The sequence below is a fragment of the Chinchilla lanigera genome, unplaced genomic scaffold (assembly GCF_000276665.1).
Source record: "Chinchilla lanigera isolate Chin_1 unplaced genomic scaffold, ChiLan1.0 scaffold00124, whole genome shotgun sequence".
In the NCBI taxonomy this organism is placed as follows: domain Eukaryota; kingdom Metazoa; phylum Chordata; class Mammalia; order Rodentia; family Chinchillidae; genus Chinchilla; species Chinchilla lanigera.
This window is the reverse complement of record NW_004955525.1, coordinates 373,638-387,728: the sequence shown is the minus strand read 5'-3', so window position 1 is coordinate 387,728 and position 14,091 is coordinate 373,638. Positions and strand designations below refer to the sequence as shown.

Here is a 14,091-nt window from a genome sequence, read left to right as displayed (position 1 = left end):
ATATTTTCAATCAATGTCTTAGTTGCTTCTTTCTCTTTAATGCTAGAGTATATTTTCTGTCATGAATACCACCAAAGGGAGTTAAGAGGAACGTGAAGAACTCAGTCTTTGAGATATCTTGAACCCAAAAATACACATCAAGTAGGATAGCCATGATCAGCAAATAATTTCTAATATTAGAATTTGTTGTAGATGTTTCCTCTGTGGTCTATCACTATTACATTCCCAGTCAAAAGGTAAGTATAACACTTATATGGAAAAGTACAATTGGGTCTTTATCTTTGGCAAGGATTCCCTCCAAGAGAGAATGTAACTCCCTTAGACTGCAGATTAGTTTGAAGATTAATGTTGAAACTTTAACTCTACAGAGAAATATTGACCTGATGGTCATTTAAAGTCTTTTACATGTAAAACCATTAGACATAACAGTAGTTACTAGGAAAGTGTACCACATATCAATAAATTGTATTTTGTAATACATTTTCATTTTACTTTTGATTTTGAATTCTGATCTTGTTGATAGTCTTTCATTAGATTTGAAAACATTCATTTTGAAATGTTTCAAAATACCTTTACCTTGCAAATTTTGACATTTGGGTGATTGGTAACATCCTTAATTTTTATTTCTTTTTAACTGCTATTTTTAGCCTTTATGAATAATGAAAAGTGAAATCATATTATCTGATTTTTAAACACTAAGTATATCTATTTTAGAATTAGTACATGGCATTCTTTGAAAATAGTATTTGAGTTTAAGATATGAATTTCACTTATTTAATATTGGTGAGAATTATGTACACAATATATCAGATATAAAAATGTAAAAAATATATAAATTAAGTGTGAAGGTACATACATACATATTACATACTTCAAATTATATTCCAAAATTAAATCCCTACAAGCCAAAATTTTTTCAAATACCAGGGATAGTTTAAAAGTTAATGCTCTAATAATAGAAGAATTAAAGTGAAATCTAGCAATTTTCTCTAATTTTTTTTCTGGTTTTCAGATTTCCATTTTGACAGTACCAGGAGAGGAGCCAGAAACTTTTTCTGTTCGGGTCATTGAGTTATGTTCCTCAACAATGACATGCATGAAAGGCACCTGTAAGTACTAAGGGGGATAGCTACTATAGTTGCACCTGTGCTAAGGGGGATAACTCTTATAGTTGCACCTATAAGGAGTAAGGGGGTATGGCTATTATAGTTGCACAGTTGTGTTTATAGAGATTTTCTCACTTACTTATAATTCACAGTACTTGTTCATATAGTATGTGACCATACAATAAGTCATTTTACATTTTCCTGTTGCCTTAAAACATTTCTATACAGGTTATATCTTCATAGGCATGATTTTCTAGTTCTTCAATAAAATCATTTCTATATAATTCTTTCTGTAATTTTTCTTAAGTTTATTAAAATCTTACCTTCACACAATTTTTGTTAACTATTCAGTTTCTTTTTTACTTTCTCCCTTAGTTTTTTAAGGCTACTATAACAAAATATAGATAATTTGTAAGCAACAATAATTTATTTTATGCAGTTCTAAAGATGGGGAAGTCCAGGGTCATGGTGGCAGTAGATTCTGTCTGGTGAGGAGCTCCTTCTTGTAGTTGGTATCTTCTCTTTGTCCTTAAATGGTGGAAGGAGTAAACATGCTCCTTTGAACCCCCATTTTAAATTCTTTATAAATTATATAAATTTATTTTCTGGTATATAAAAATACAAATGATATATATTAATGGGTTAATGTGATGTTTTGATGTATTTATGTGTTGTGTAATGTTTAGATAAGGTTAAACATATCTACCTTATTTACTATTACTTTATAATGAAAATTTTCAAAATGCTTTCTTTTAGCTTTTTAAAATATAGAATACATTATTCTTATCTAACTTTACACTCGTAACTGTACCTAAATATCAACCTTTCCTCCTCACTCCCTCATTCCTACCCTCCCCAGACATGGAACTACTATTATACTCCCAAATTTTTCATGTCAACGTTTTTAGATTCCACAATTGAGTGAGATCATGTAGAATTTTCTCTCCATGCCTTGCTTATCTTACTTAGTAATTTGCCCTTTAGGTTCACCCATTTTGTAGTAAATGACTGGAGTCCACTCCTTTTGATCAGTATTTCATTTTGTGCATGCACTATTCTTCTTTTTTTAATCTGTTCATCAGTTGATGGGCACCTAAGTTCGTGTTTATCTATTATGTGTAGTAGTGCAAGAATAAAGGGAGCACAGATATCTCTTCAACATAGTAATTTTATTTACTTTTGTTATATACTCAGTAATGGGATTGCTGGATCATATGTTATTTCTGTTTTAAAATTTTTAGGAATCTTTATAGTGTTTTCCATATTGGCTCTAATAATTTCTGTTTCCACTAGTAGTTTATACTAATTCCCTTCTCCGTGTCTTTATTAGCATCTACTGGTGTTCTGTTGGGTTTTTTGTTTAGTTCTTTGTTTTATTTTTGCTTTTTTGATAATATCTATGTAACTATGGTAAGGTTTTTTGATCATATCTTTGTGCTAAGGATTAATATCGCATTGTTATTTTGATTTGTATTTTTGATGGCTAGATACATTGAGTATGTTTTCATATACTTGTCCATTTGTGTTTCTTCTGAGAAATTTTATTCAGATCATTTTCCCATTATTTAATTGGGTTACCTGTGGATTGATTGATTGATTGTTTAATTATTTGATTATGGTATTGTTGACTTTCTGGAGTTTTGAATATCAATCCTTGTCAGAAATGTAGTTTGTAAACATTTTCTCCATTTATTACAGTTGTGTCTTCACTCTGTTGATTGTTTCTTTTGCTATGTAGAAGCTTTTCAGTTTGATGGAATCTCATTTATCTCTTTTTCCTTTTGTTACCAGTGCATTTGGGGTTTTGTGAAAAAAACAAAAAGAAAAAGAAAAAACCTTGTCAAGTTCAATGACCTAAAGCATCTCATTATTTCTTTCCAATAGTTTTCTAGTTTCATGACTTACATTTAAGGATTGAATCCATTTTGAGTCTGTTTTATAAGTGATAAGAGTCAAAGTTCTAGTTTTATTTTTCTGCTATGGATGCCTGTTCTTCCCAGTACCACTTACTGAAGAGACTGTCTTTTCTCTAATGTATGTTCTTAGCATACAATTTTGTTCAGATGAATGCAGAACCTGGAGAAGCTGTTGCTGCTATTGATGCATAATATACTGCTATTATTGGTGTTTTTTATATAAATGTAAACGTATAATTTGAATTTTTGGAAAATTTAACTGTGCTGCCAACTTTGAAAAAAGTTATCCCAGATTACCATGGTGAGTTGCCATTGTACAGAAATTAACAGCCATAATGGTTTAGAAACATTAAACGTATTTTTTTCCATCTGTACAGGGGTAATGCAATGTATTAAATGTAAGGTCTCATCTACATGGGTTTGATTACAGAAATTAATAAAGTATTCTCTAAATTTGAAACAAATCAAGAATTAATAAATTTGTAAAACATCTGTAGATATTTGGGTTTACTTCTATGCCCTCTGTTTTGTTCCATTGATCTCTGTATAGGTTTTATGCTAATAACATACTGTTTTGATTACCACACCTTTGTAGTGTGTTTTAAGGTCAGGTACAATCATGCTTCTTGTTTTGTTTAGTTTTTGCTCAATAAATAGCTTTGCCTATTTGAGGGTTTTTTAAGATTCTGTATAAATTTTAGCATTTTGCTTAATTCTAAGGATTGATATTTTGATAATGATCATATTGAATCTGTGCATTGCTTTTTGTACTGTTATGCCTTATATCTAGATGTTCCCCCAAAGCTGCATCCACTCATAGGTGGGACTTTGTAGAAGTGACTGAATTATGGATATGTGATACTCATCACTCAATTATTCCATTGATAGGTTTATAGCTGGGTGTGATGTTGAGAAGTAAAGCTTAGTGGGAAGAGCTGGGTCACTGTATGTGTGCCCTGAAGGTTATATCTCCCTCCTTGTCCCTTGATCTTGCTTTGGTTCCTTCCTGCCATACATGAGTAATTCTTCCCTGCCATGCCATCCCACCTTAGATCCAGACAATTATGGACTGAAACCTCTACAAACTATGCTTCAGTTATGGATGATGGTACAATGTCTCAGCAACATGAAAGTAACTAAGACAGGTTCTCTGGATATATTAACTACTGATTATTTCAATCCATGAACACAGTATGTCTTTATCTTTTAGTGTATCCTTCAATGTCTTTTATCAGTCCTAGATAATTTCCATTGTAGAGATCTTTAATCTCTTGATGAAATTTATTCCTAGGTAATTTTTTTCTGTAGCTATTGTAAATGAGATTTCTTTCTAGATTTCTATTTCAGATAATTTGCTATTGGCATATAGCAACACAACTAATTTTTGTATGTTGATTTTTATATTTTACAAATTTCCTGAGTTCATTTATTCTAATAAAATTTTTGGGGTGTTAGGCTGAGTTCTATATATAAGATCTTTTTGTCTACAAAATGAAAATGTGACTTCCTTTTTTCCCATTTTTATGACCTTTATTTCTTTCTGTTGCTCTGGATAGCATTTCTAGAGCTGTGTTGATTAAAGGGGTGAAATTGGGCATCCTTGTCTTGTTCCAGACCTTGAAAAGATTGCAGCTTTTCCCCTTTCAGTATAATGTTAACTGTTGGGTTATTATATATGGCCTTTATTATATTGACATTCATTCCACCTATACCTAATTTGTCCAGTGTTTTATAATGAAAGGATGTTGAATTTTATCAATGTCTTTCTTAGATGTGGTATATCACATTTATTTCCTTTGTATGTAAAACCATCCTTGGGATTAACCCCACTTGGTCAATGTGCTGTTGGATTCCATTTACTAGTATTTTGTTGAGGATTTGTACATCCATATTCATCAAAGTTATTGCCCTGTAGTTTTGTTTCTTTCTTGTGGTTTTTGTTTTTTTAGGTCCTTATTTGATTTTTGTGTCAGGATAATGCTGAATCAGAATGTATTTGGAAGAAATTTTACTGATATACATACATTTATATCCTATGCATATATGTGCATTTTTAGGGTTATCAATCTATAGGAAACACATTGCAAAGAATTCATATTGATGCAGTAAGAGCAGTGGTCATCTCCAAATGGTTGGAATATAGGTAAAGGATGTTTAGATTTTTCTGTTTATTTCTCTTGATTTTTGGATTTTTTTGTAAATTTAAAATAGGCATTTATACCACAAAAGGGATAAAGGATCATATTAATGATCCTTATGTCACAGTATGTTCATAATTTGGGATACTACCTTCAGTGTCTTACTACTGGATTGATTATATATAATTGAATCTCCCATTTTGCATGTTTATTTCTAGGCTACCGCAATATATAAATATCTTATGAGGTCATTAAACTTACCATTTATCTTAGTTATTTTTTTGTCGTTGTTGAGACAAAATACCCAACGCCCAAAATTAAGGAAGGAAAGGTTTATTTAGCTCACAGTTTGTGGAGGTTTTCAGTCCATACTTGGCTGGCTCTAAGGCAGGGTGGCACATGGCAGACAGGAACAGTTCATGGTGGCAGAAGATAGCAAAAGCAGCAAGAGCAAAACAGGAGAAAAAAAAAGAAATTCCTGTGGCAAACAAGTTTATAGAAAAGTGTTCAAAATCATTACCTGGCAAGTATATACATCTGTTTCAGTTAGAATGACTATTATCAAAAGGACAAAAAAAAAAAATCTATAAAAAGCAAGATAAAACCAAAAAATGCAAGCATGGTGCCACACATCTGTAACCTCATCACCGTGGAGGCTGAGGCTTGGATTGCCATAAGTTTGAGGCCAGCCTGGGCTACATAGTGAGTTTAAGGCTAGCTTGCACTGCAAAGCAAAACACTAACAAGCAATACTGGTGAGAATGCAGACAGAAGGGAACTCTTATACACTGTTGGTAGAAATGTAAATCCCTCCAGTTTCTCTCCCTTCCTTTTCTTGATCCCTTTCCCATTTGAGAAAGGTATATTGCCCTACTTCCTCTTAGCTATCTTTTGTTTTGCTCTTTATTTATATTTTTGGTTTCTCATATAAGGGAAACCATGCAATATTTACGAATGTGTGTCTGATTTATTTCACTTCACATTATGATTTTACAGTGCACTATTTTCCTACAAATGACTTAAATTTATCTTTCTTTATAGCAGCATAGTACTCCACTTTGTAAATACACATTTTCTTTATCCATCTATCTGTTGATAGACATATAGGCTGCTTCCAAAATTTATTTATTGTGAATTATGCTGATATAAACACGAGTATGTATGTATCCCTGTCATATTATGTGTTTAGCTCTTTAGGGTAGATACCTAGAAGAGTAATGGCTCAGTCAAATGGAATTTCTAGTTTTAATTTTTTTGAGGAGTTTCCATACTGATTTCCATAGTGATTGTACTAGTTTACATTCCCACCAACAATGCAGAAAGTTTCCTTTTCCTCCTACAGCCTCACCAATATTTGTTATTATTTGATTTCTTAATGATTGCCTATCTTTCTGGGGTAAGATGGAATCTCAGTAGGAAAAGGGCAAGTGCATGTGTTTTTGGTTGTGTGCAAAAAAAAAAAAAAACCTGATTAAATGAGATATAACTATAATTGCTATATAACACAGGCCAGTATTGCTAAGCTGGTAGTTTGATTTACTGACGGGTAATCATTGTTATCTAGTAATGCAAGCATTATCTAGGCGGCCCCAGGTTAAAATATTGCGTCTTTCTCACAGTAGTAAAATTACGTTTTTAAACTTTCACAAATCAACTTAAATTTCCTTCCCTTCAGCTAATTTAAGTTATGGAGATAATTAAATATTTAATATTGTTTTTCAAATCTAAACAAGTCATTTTTCAGTTTATCTCTCAGAACATACCTTACATATTTATTTTTTACTCATCTTCTCTTATATCCTAAATGAATTTAGTATGGGATGTATTTTTTCTGAATCATCTGTGAATGAAATCATCTCTGTCACTGTTTCATGTGACATTCAAGTTTATGTTCTTTATATATTTTATTCATATTCTGAATATTTTGAAATGTCCTTTTCAGTACCAAATAATTGAGACGTAACTGCTGTTTTATTCTGAGATTTGTTGTTAGAGATAGTTACTAAATATGAAATGATTATATGTTTGTGAATATATGCATAATATATGTATTGTATAAGTAATAATAATCTAGAATGTGATATAGGTGATGGTTTATATATTCCTACTTTTTTATTGTAAATGTTTGCCTTATATAATGATTACGTTCATCATAGGGAATTTGCACCTGTATATAATATATTTTAATTCTTCATTCCCCATTCTCCTTCCCTCCCTTTAACTCTTCTTTCCTTCCCCATTTACAAAAGTTTTACTTCCACTTTTCCCCTTGTATTCTCTATTTTAAATCCCCTTTCCCTTCTTTCCCTCCTCACTCCCTAGTCCCCCTTTCCATATGAACGTGCTTTTCCTACTTCCCAATATCTGTCCACCATTTCACTCCTTACCTACCATTTGGATTTCCCACACAATAGAAACGATGTGATAATTAGACTTGTGTGTCCAATTTATTTCACTTAAAAGTATGGTCTTGATGTACATCCATTTACTGAAAAACATCTACAGTTTATCCCTCTTTATGTCAGAGTAGTATTTCATTGTATATAAAACCCACATTTTCTTTATCCATTCATCCATTGATGGGTATAGGGGTTATTTCTGGGATTTAGCTATTTAGCTATTATACATTGTGATGCTATAAACATGGGTATGCATATATCACTGTAGTATGACACTTGTAACTCTTTCAGGGAGATACCTACAAGGGGCACAGCTGGGTCAAAGGGAACTTCTAGTTTAATTTTTTTGAGGAATCTCTATACTGATTTCCATGTTGCTTGTACCAGTTTACACTCATGCCAACAGTGGAGAAGGGTTCCTTTTTGCCCACAGCCTTACCAGCATTTGTTATTGATTGATTTATTGATGATAGCCATTCTTTCTGGAGTGAGTTGTTTTAATTTGCTGTTCTGGAATGACCAGTGATGTTGAACATTGTTTCATGTATTAATTTGCTGTTTGTACTTTTTTTCATCTGGGAAATATGTATTTATTTCAGATGGCCATTTTTGGATTGGGTCTTCAAATTTGGAGGGTCTGATTTTTTTGAGTTCTTTATATTTTCTAGATATTAGTCCTTTGTCTAAGGAGTAACTGGTAAGATTTTTTTTCCCATTTTCTGGGTTGTTTCTTCACTGAGTTGGTGGTTTCTTTTACTATGCAAAATCTTTTTAAATTTCATGTGATCCCTGCTGTGGTTCTGTGCAGTTGGGTTTTCATTCATAAGGTTTTACCTACGCATATGTCTCCAAGAGGTTTGCCTATTTGTCTTCCATGAGATTTTTCCTGTTCTAATATTTAGATCTTTGATCCACTTTGGTTTTAGTTTAGTGCACGTTGAGAAATACGGGTGAGTCTAGTTTTAATCTTTTGCATGTGAAAAGCCAGTTTTCCCAGCACTGTTTATTAAAGGTGTTTGATCCCTTTGTCACATGTAGGGTAGGTGAGTGTGCTTGGAGTTGATTCTGCATCTTTTATTTTGCTCCTTTCATCCTTGAGTCTGGGCTTGGTTTGATTTGCTTTGGTTTGGTTTTGCTAGTACCATGCTGCTTTTATCATACTAGTTTTGTATTACAACTTCAAATCATGGATTGTGATGCCCCCTGCCTTGTCTTTGTTGCCCAGAATTGCTGTTACTATTCTAGGTTTCTTCTGGTTCCATAGGAATTTGAGGTTTGCTTGCTGTAGTTCTATGAGGCATGCTATTGGTATTTTGATTGGGATTGCATTAAATCTGTATGCCAGTTTTGGAAACATGGCCATTTTGACTATAATGGTTCTACCTATCTGGGAACAGGGGATAACTTTACATTTTCTGATATCCTTTTGGATCTTCTTTTTCAAAGTACTAGAGTTTTCAATGTAAAAATCTTTCACTTCCTTCATTAGATTGATTCCTAAGTATTTCATTTCTCTTGAGGCTATTGTAAAATTTGTTTTTACCCTAATTTCTTTCTCAGTGAGATTGGCATTCACATATAGGAATGCTATTAATTTTTAACATTGTCTTTGTATCCTGTTGCACTACAGAATTTGGTTATTCTAGGAGTCTTTTGATGGAGTTTTTGTTGTCTTCTATCATGTCATCAGCAAATGATAATTTAACTTCTTTCTTTATTACCTATATCCCTTTGTTTCTTCCTCATCCAATTGCTCTAATGCTTTCAGAACTGTATTAAACAGGAGTAATGAAAGTGCATATCCTTGTCTTGTTCCTGATTTGAAAGTGAAAGCTATCAGTTTTTGACCATTTAGTATAATGTGGATGTTTGTTTGTCGTACATGGCTTTTATCAAATTAAGATAAAGACCTTCTCTTCCTAGTTCATGTTTTCATCATAAATGTGTGTTGGATTTTGGCAGGTACTTTTTCCTCATCTGTTGAGATGTTCTTACAGTTTTTATCCTTGGTTGCATTAAAATATTGCATTATATTTATTGATTTGCATATGATGAACCATTCCTGCATTACTGGGATGAATCCCACTTGGTCATGGTTTAAAATCTTTTTAGTCATTTTCTGCATTTTGTCTGCTAATATCTCATTAAAGACTGTTCCATCTGTGTTCATTAAAGAGATTGTCCTGTAGTTTCTTTTTTTGATTGGGTCCTTCTTTGGTTTTGGTGTCAAGATAATGCTTTCTTCCAGGAATGAGTTTAGGAATATTGTGTCCCTCGTATTTCATTGAATGGTTTGAGGAGTAGTGGCATTATATCTTCTCTAAAGTTCCCATAGCATTCCGCAGTGCATCCATGAGGACCAGGAATTTTCTTTGTAGATAGTTTTATTATTACTTCTTCAATATCATTAACTGATACTGGGTTATTTAGAATTTTTATATTTTTTTCATTCAGCTTTAGTAATTCATATGCATTTAGAAACATGTCCATTTCTTCTAAATTTTTCATCTTATTAGAGTACAAGTTCTCAAAGTATATACTGATGATCTGAATTTCTGTAGGACTCATTGCGATTTCACCATTTTCATTCCTAAATGTGAATTTGGGTCTTTATTTCCTTATTTTCATAAGGTTGGCTAAGTGTGTATTTTATTTAATCATTCAAAGAACTAAGTCTTCAATTCAGTAATTCTTTTTATTTTCTTATTTTCAATTGTATTAATTTCTGCTCTGATCTTTATAACTTCCTCATATGATCTTTGCTGTTAAATTTTTCTTTTGCTAGAATCTTGATCAACAGTAGGTTATTTATGTGAGCTTGCTCTGTTTTTCTGGTGTGGGAATTCACTGCTATAAACTTTCCTTTTAGAACTATTTTCATTGCATCCAATAAGTTCCAATATGTCATACTGGCATTACTGTTCAATTGTGGAAACTGTCTAATTTCTTTTTAATTTTATCTGTAACTCACTGTTTGCTCTTTAGGGCATTATTTCATTTCTGTGTGCTTATATAGTGTTTGTGGTTTCTGTTGCCATTGATTTCCACTATGATCTGATAATATGCATAGGATAATTTCAATGCCTGTGCATTTCTTCAGGCATGTTCTGTGGACTAGTATTTGGCCTATTTTGCAGAAAGCCTCATGTACTGCTGAAAAGTATATATGTATTCTGTGTTTGTTGGATAGAACACTGTAGATAATCTACTAAGTCTATTTGTTCAGAAGTGTTGTTTTTATGCCCTTTTTGTAGTCTTCTACTTTTTAAATTGATTTTAATTAATCTATGTTATTTTATTGTATCATCTAGCAACTGATGATTTTTCATGATCTCTTGCTCTTTTTATTTTAGGCATTCATTTGATAATTGCCAAGCACAACCCTGTCTTCTAGATCTGATATTTTATTCTGCTGTATATATTTTGCATAAAATTTTTACTACCCTGGATATTAAAAAATTTTAATATATTTGAGTCAGTTTTATGTAATCTAGTTCTTTCCTATGTTGGACATTCATTATTTCCATATCATTCCTAAGCTCTTCTATTTTTTTTTAAAATCTGTATCTACTGTAGATTCGATAACCACTTCCTTCATTATGGTTAGCATCTCTTGAATTATCTGTGTAATTATTTCTGTTTTGGTTTTTAGAAACTTATTCATCTGTTTTGTTACATCTGCTACTGTCATTTCAGAAATTTCAGTTGGGTACCTTTCAATTTCTTCCACCTCATTGCCCTCTGGAGTTGTTTTGGATGAGTTGAGTGTTTTGAATTGCATTTTGTTTCCATGATTTCTCATTTTTTTTATTTTGTTGTTGTTTTTATGTATTTGTTTTCTGCACTGAGGCTCATAAATTACTTATGGTAGGTAGTTTTATTACTAAAATACAGACCTCTCTAGGTAATGATTATTTACAGAACCATCTTCTGGGCCTAGCTGTTTCTTGCTCTTTTGAGTCTGACCCAGGATGCTACCTCTTCTGTTTATTAGGGATGAAAGACTGCAACTATCAGGTCTCTGAACTAGGCCATCACCCAGTATATGACTCCGCCTGGACAGAAAAATAAAACCACACACTGACCGACTCTCATACTCGCAGGGCATGATAAATTACAGGAAACCTGGCTCTCAGATGCAAGAAAGAAAATTAGGCCACATGTAAATAAACCACAAAAGACATCCTGTACCCCAACCCCCAAAGCTCAGAATTTTCCAGCTTCCCTTCAGCTGGACCCACCTCCCCTACCTAAACTCCCTTATAATACATGCTCTTGCCCCTTACTCGGGGCCAATGGCCTTTCCGCTCTTGGCCCAACTGTACCTGATCTGTAATTAAAGTCCTTGCAAATTGCTTAAACTGCCTGTCTCAGTGGTTTCGGGGTTTACCTGGGTTTACCCTAACAGCAACCTATTTGGCCTATCAGCCTGTTCTTTGGTACTAGACTGTAGTACTGTTTATGGCCCCTAAGCAATCTAAGTGTTGGCATACAAGGGAGATCAGGTGATCACAGCAGCTATGTCACCTTGGCTAAAGTAGAACAATCAGTAATAACAGTAGCATCAAATACAAACTAGAAAATGGTAAACTGTAATAACTGATACTTCGTCATCTTTAACCACAGGTACAGCAGTTATAATTACATAGCAAAACCTAAGACAAATCACAAAATTATATACAGAAAGTATCTACTCAATAGAGAAATTTTACCCCATTTCACTGTAAAGCAGCATTCAACTATAGTAAGATACAGTGTGCTACCTATAGGTTCATACAGGTGAATGATATGAATGTGATAGCATGAAGGGAAAAGAGAAAAGAAATAGATTATACAATGTATTAACTATTGTTATTCTCCTATCATCTTTTTATGAAATTTTGCTTTATCTCTTTTATATAATAAAGAAATAGATTATGAAAAATAAAGCAATGGGAGGTACAAAGAATGTGGTAAGTTTGGTGTAGAAGGTGCTGTTAAGGAGTAAAGGGAAATTAGTGGTATTAAGTGATAGCAACAGAGATGACCACTAGAAAAATGATAAACAATAGGGAATGGAGATTAAACTACAGAAAAAGAAAATAAGAAAAAACACTAAAGGAACAAGTTGAAAGAGAGACTATAAGAAAAGAAGATGAGAGGGAGAGAATAAAAGGAGGATCTATTTAAACAAATAGAACAAAATAATATTTAAAAGGGGGGGGGCAAGAAATGGGTGGTAAAATTCCAACCTCCACCAAAAAAGTGAAATAGTGAAAACTCATAAACATACCAATAAATGTACAAAAAGGAAAAAAAAGAGGAAGAAAGAAAAACTTCCTATGTATTTCAAGAAGAGTGTTTTCTTTCTAGGCCAGTAACTTTTAATCTTACAAGTCACATTCCTCTTTGTCTTTCTTTATAGTCTGTGAGTTTGTATGGAGGTTATTCAGTTCAAGGGGGCTTCTCTCTATAAATCCAGTTGTGACAGCTATTTAAGCTGGGGATTCAGATGAGAGAAGGTATGGGGCCTTGATTCTGAGGCTCTTGTCATGCATTCTTGCTGGTTGGGGACCAATGCTGATTACTCGATGTAGTTTCTGGTGTCCATGGTACAGAATCCTGACATCATATGGAGGCTCCCGTCAACTCAGGATGCTCCGTGGAGAAATAAATCTGCCGAAGGCTAATGTGGGGAGATTCCTGCAGGTCCAGTGAGGGTGCATGGCACTGGGTGGCATCTCAAGGGCATCTGGAGTACCAGGTAGAACGTTCCGGGACTATGCCCAGAACTCTAGGTGAATGCAGAGTGGAGACTGCTGTACCCAGCATGGAGGCAGTGCTTTTGGTGTTGAATGGACATTGTCACAGTTCATGTGTACAAAGTAGAGATTCACATGGACTTAGACCATCTCATGTAAACCCAGATTGCTTGGGTACTTGAGCTAAATGTCAGATGGAGACTCTGGCAGGCCTAGGATTAGAGCAGGGCAGTGAGCACTGGGTATAGGCCTAAGCGAGCCTATAGTGCTAAGTGTAGACTTAAACCAGGCCAGTGTTAGCTCTGTCTGCCAGACGAATGTCCCAGTTGGCATGGGATGAACTACAGTCTCTCTCAGTGGTGGCTCAGGTGTGCCTTGGGTCCAATACTGAAGAGTCTCAACACAGGCAGCAACACTTTTCTACTCAGAGTCTGAGAACTAATGGGCGGGTGAGGAGGGAGAAGCTTTGGTCACTTGTCCATTGTGTGCACGGGTGAAAACATTTGAAGAGGCAAAGAGGCTAAGGGCCCATATGCTCCAAGCCTATCCTATGTCCTACGCTGTTAGACTCTGTTGTGCTGTTTGGATCCCGCAGCTGTTTGGGAACTGGCTCTTCTGGTGATGCACGTGGGCAGGGGCCTTACAGGCCAGGTGTATGGGCCTGCCTCTTTTCTTTTAAACTCCTGTGTGTGTGTTTCGTTTGATCTACAAGACTGTTCCTTCAAATTGATTTTTTGCATTGTGGTGTATGTTCTTCTCCTTCTTCCAATTGTGTTTTCAGTTGATCTTCT

The 14,091-nt window shown here is 34.0% G+C and overlaps 1 protein-coding gene across 2 annotated transcripts in view; it reads left to right on the top strand.

Annotated features, from left to right (window-relative positions):
• Chm (choroideremia (Rab escort protein 1)) overlaps positions 1-14,091 on the top strand; it is a 204,538-nt gene that overhangs the window by 176,202 nt on the left and 14,245 nt on the right. For both annotated transcript variants that reach the window (XR_001231961.1, XM_005409721.2), the window contains exon 12: positions 1,013-1,109. Coding sequence is in view for 1 of the 2 variants with exons in the window: in XM_005409721.2 (XP_005409778.1) it covers positions 1,013-1,109 (97 nt within the window). In the remaining variant the exon portion in view is untranslated. The remainder of the gene's footprint in view (positions 1-1,012; positions 1,110-14,091) is intronic.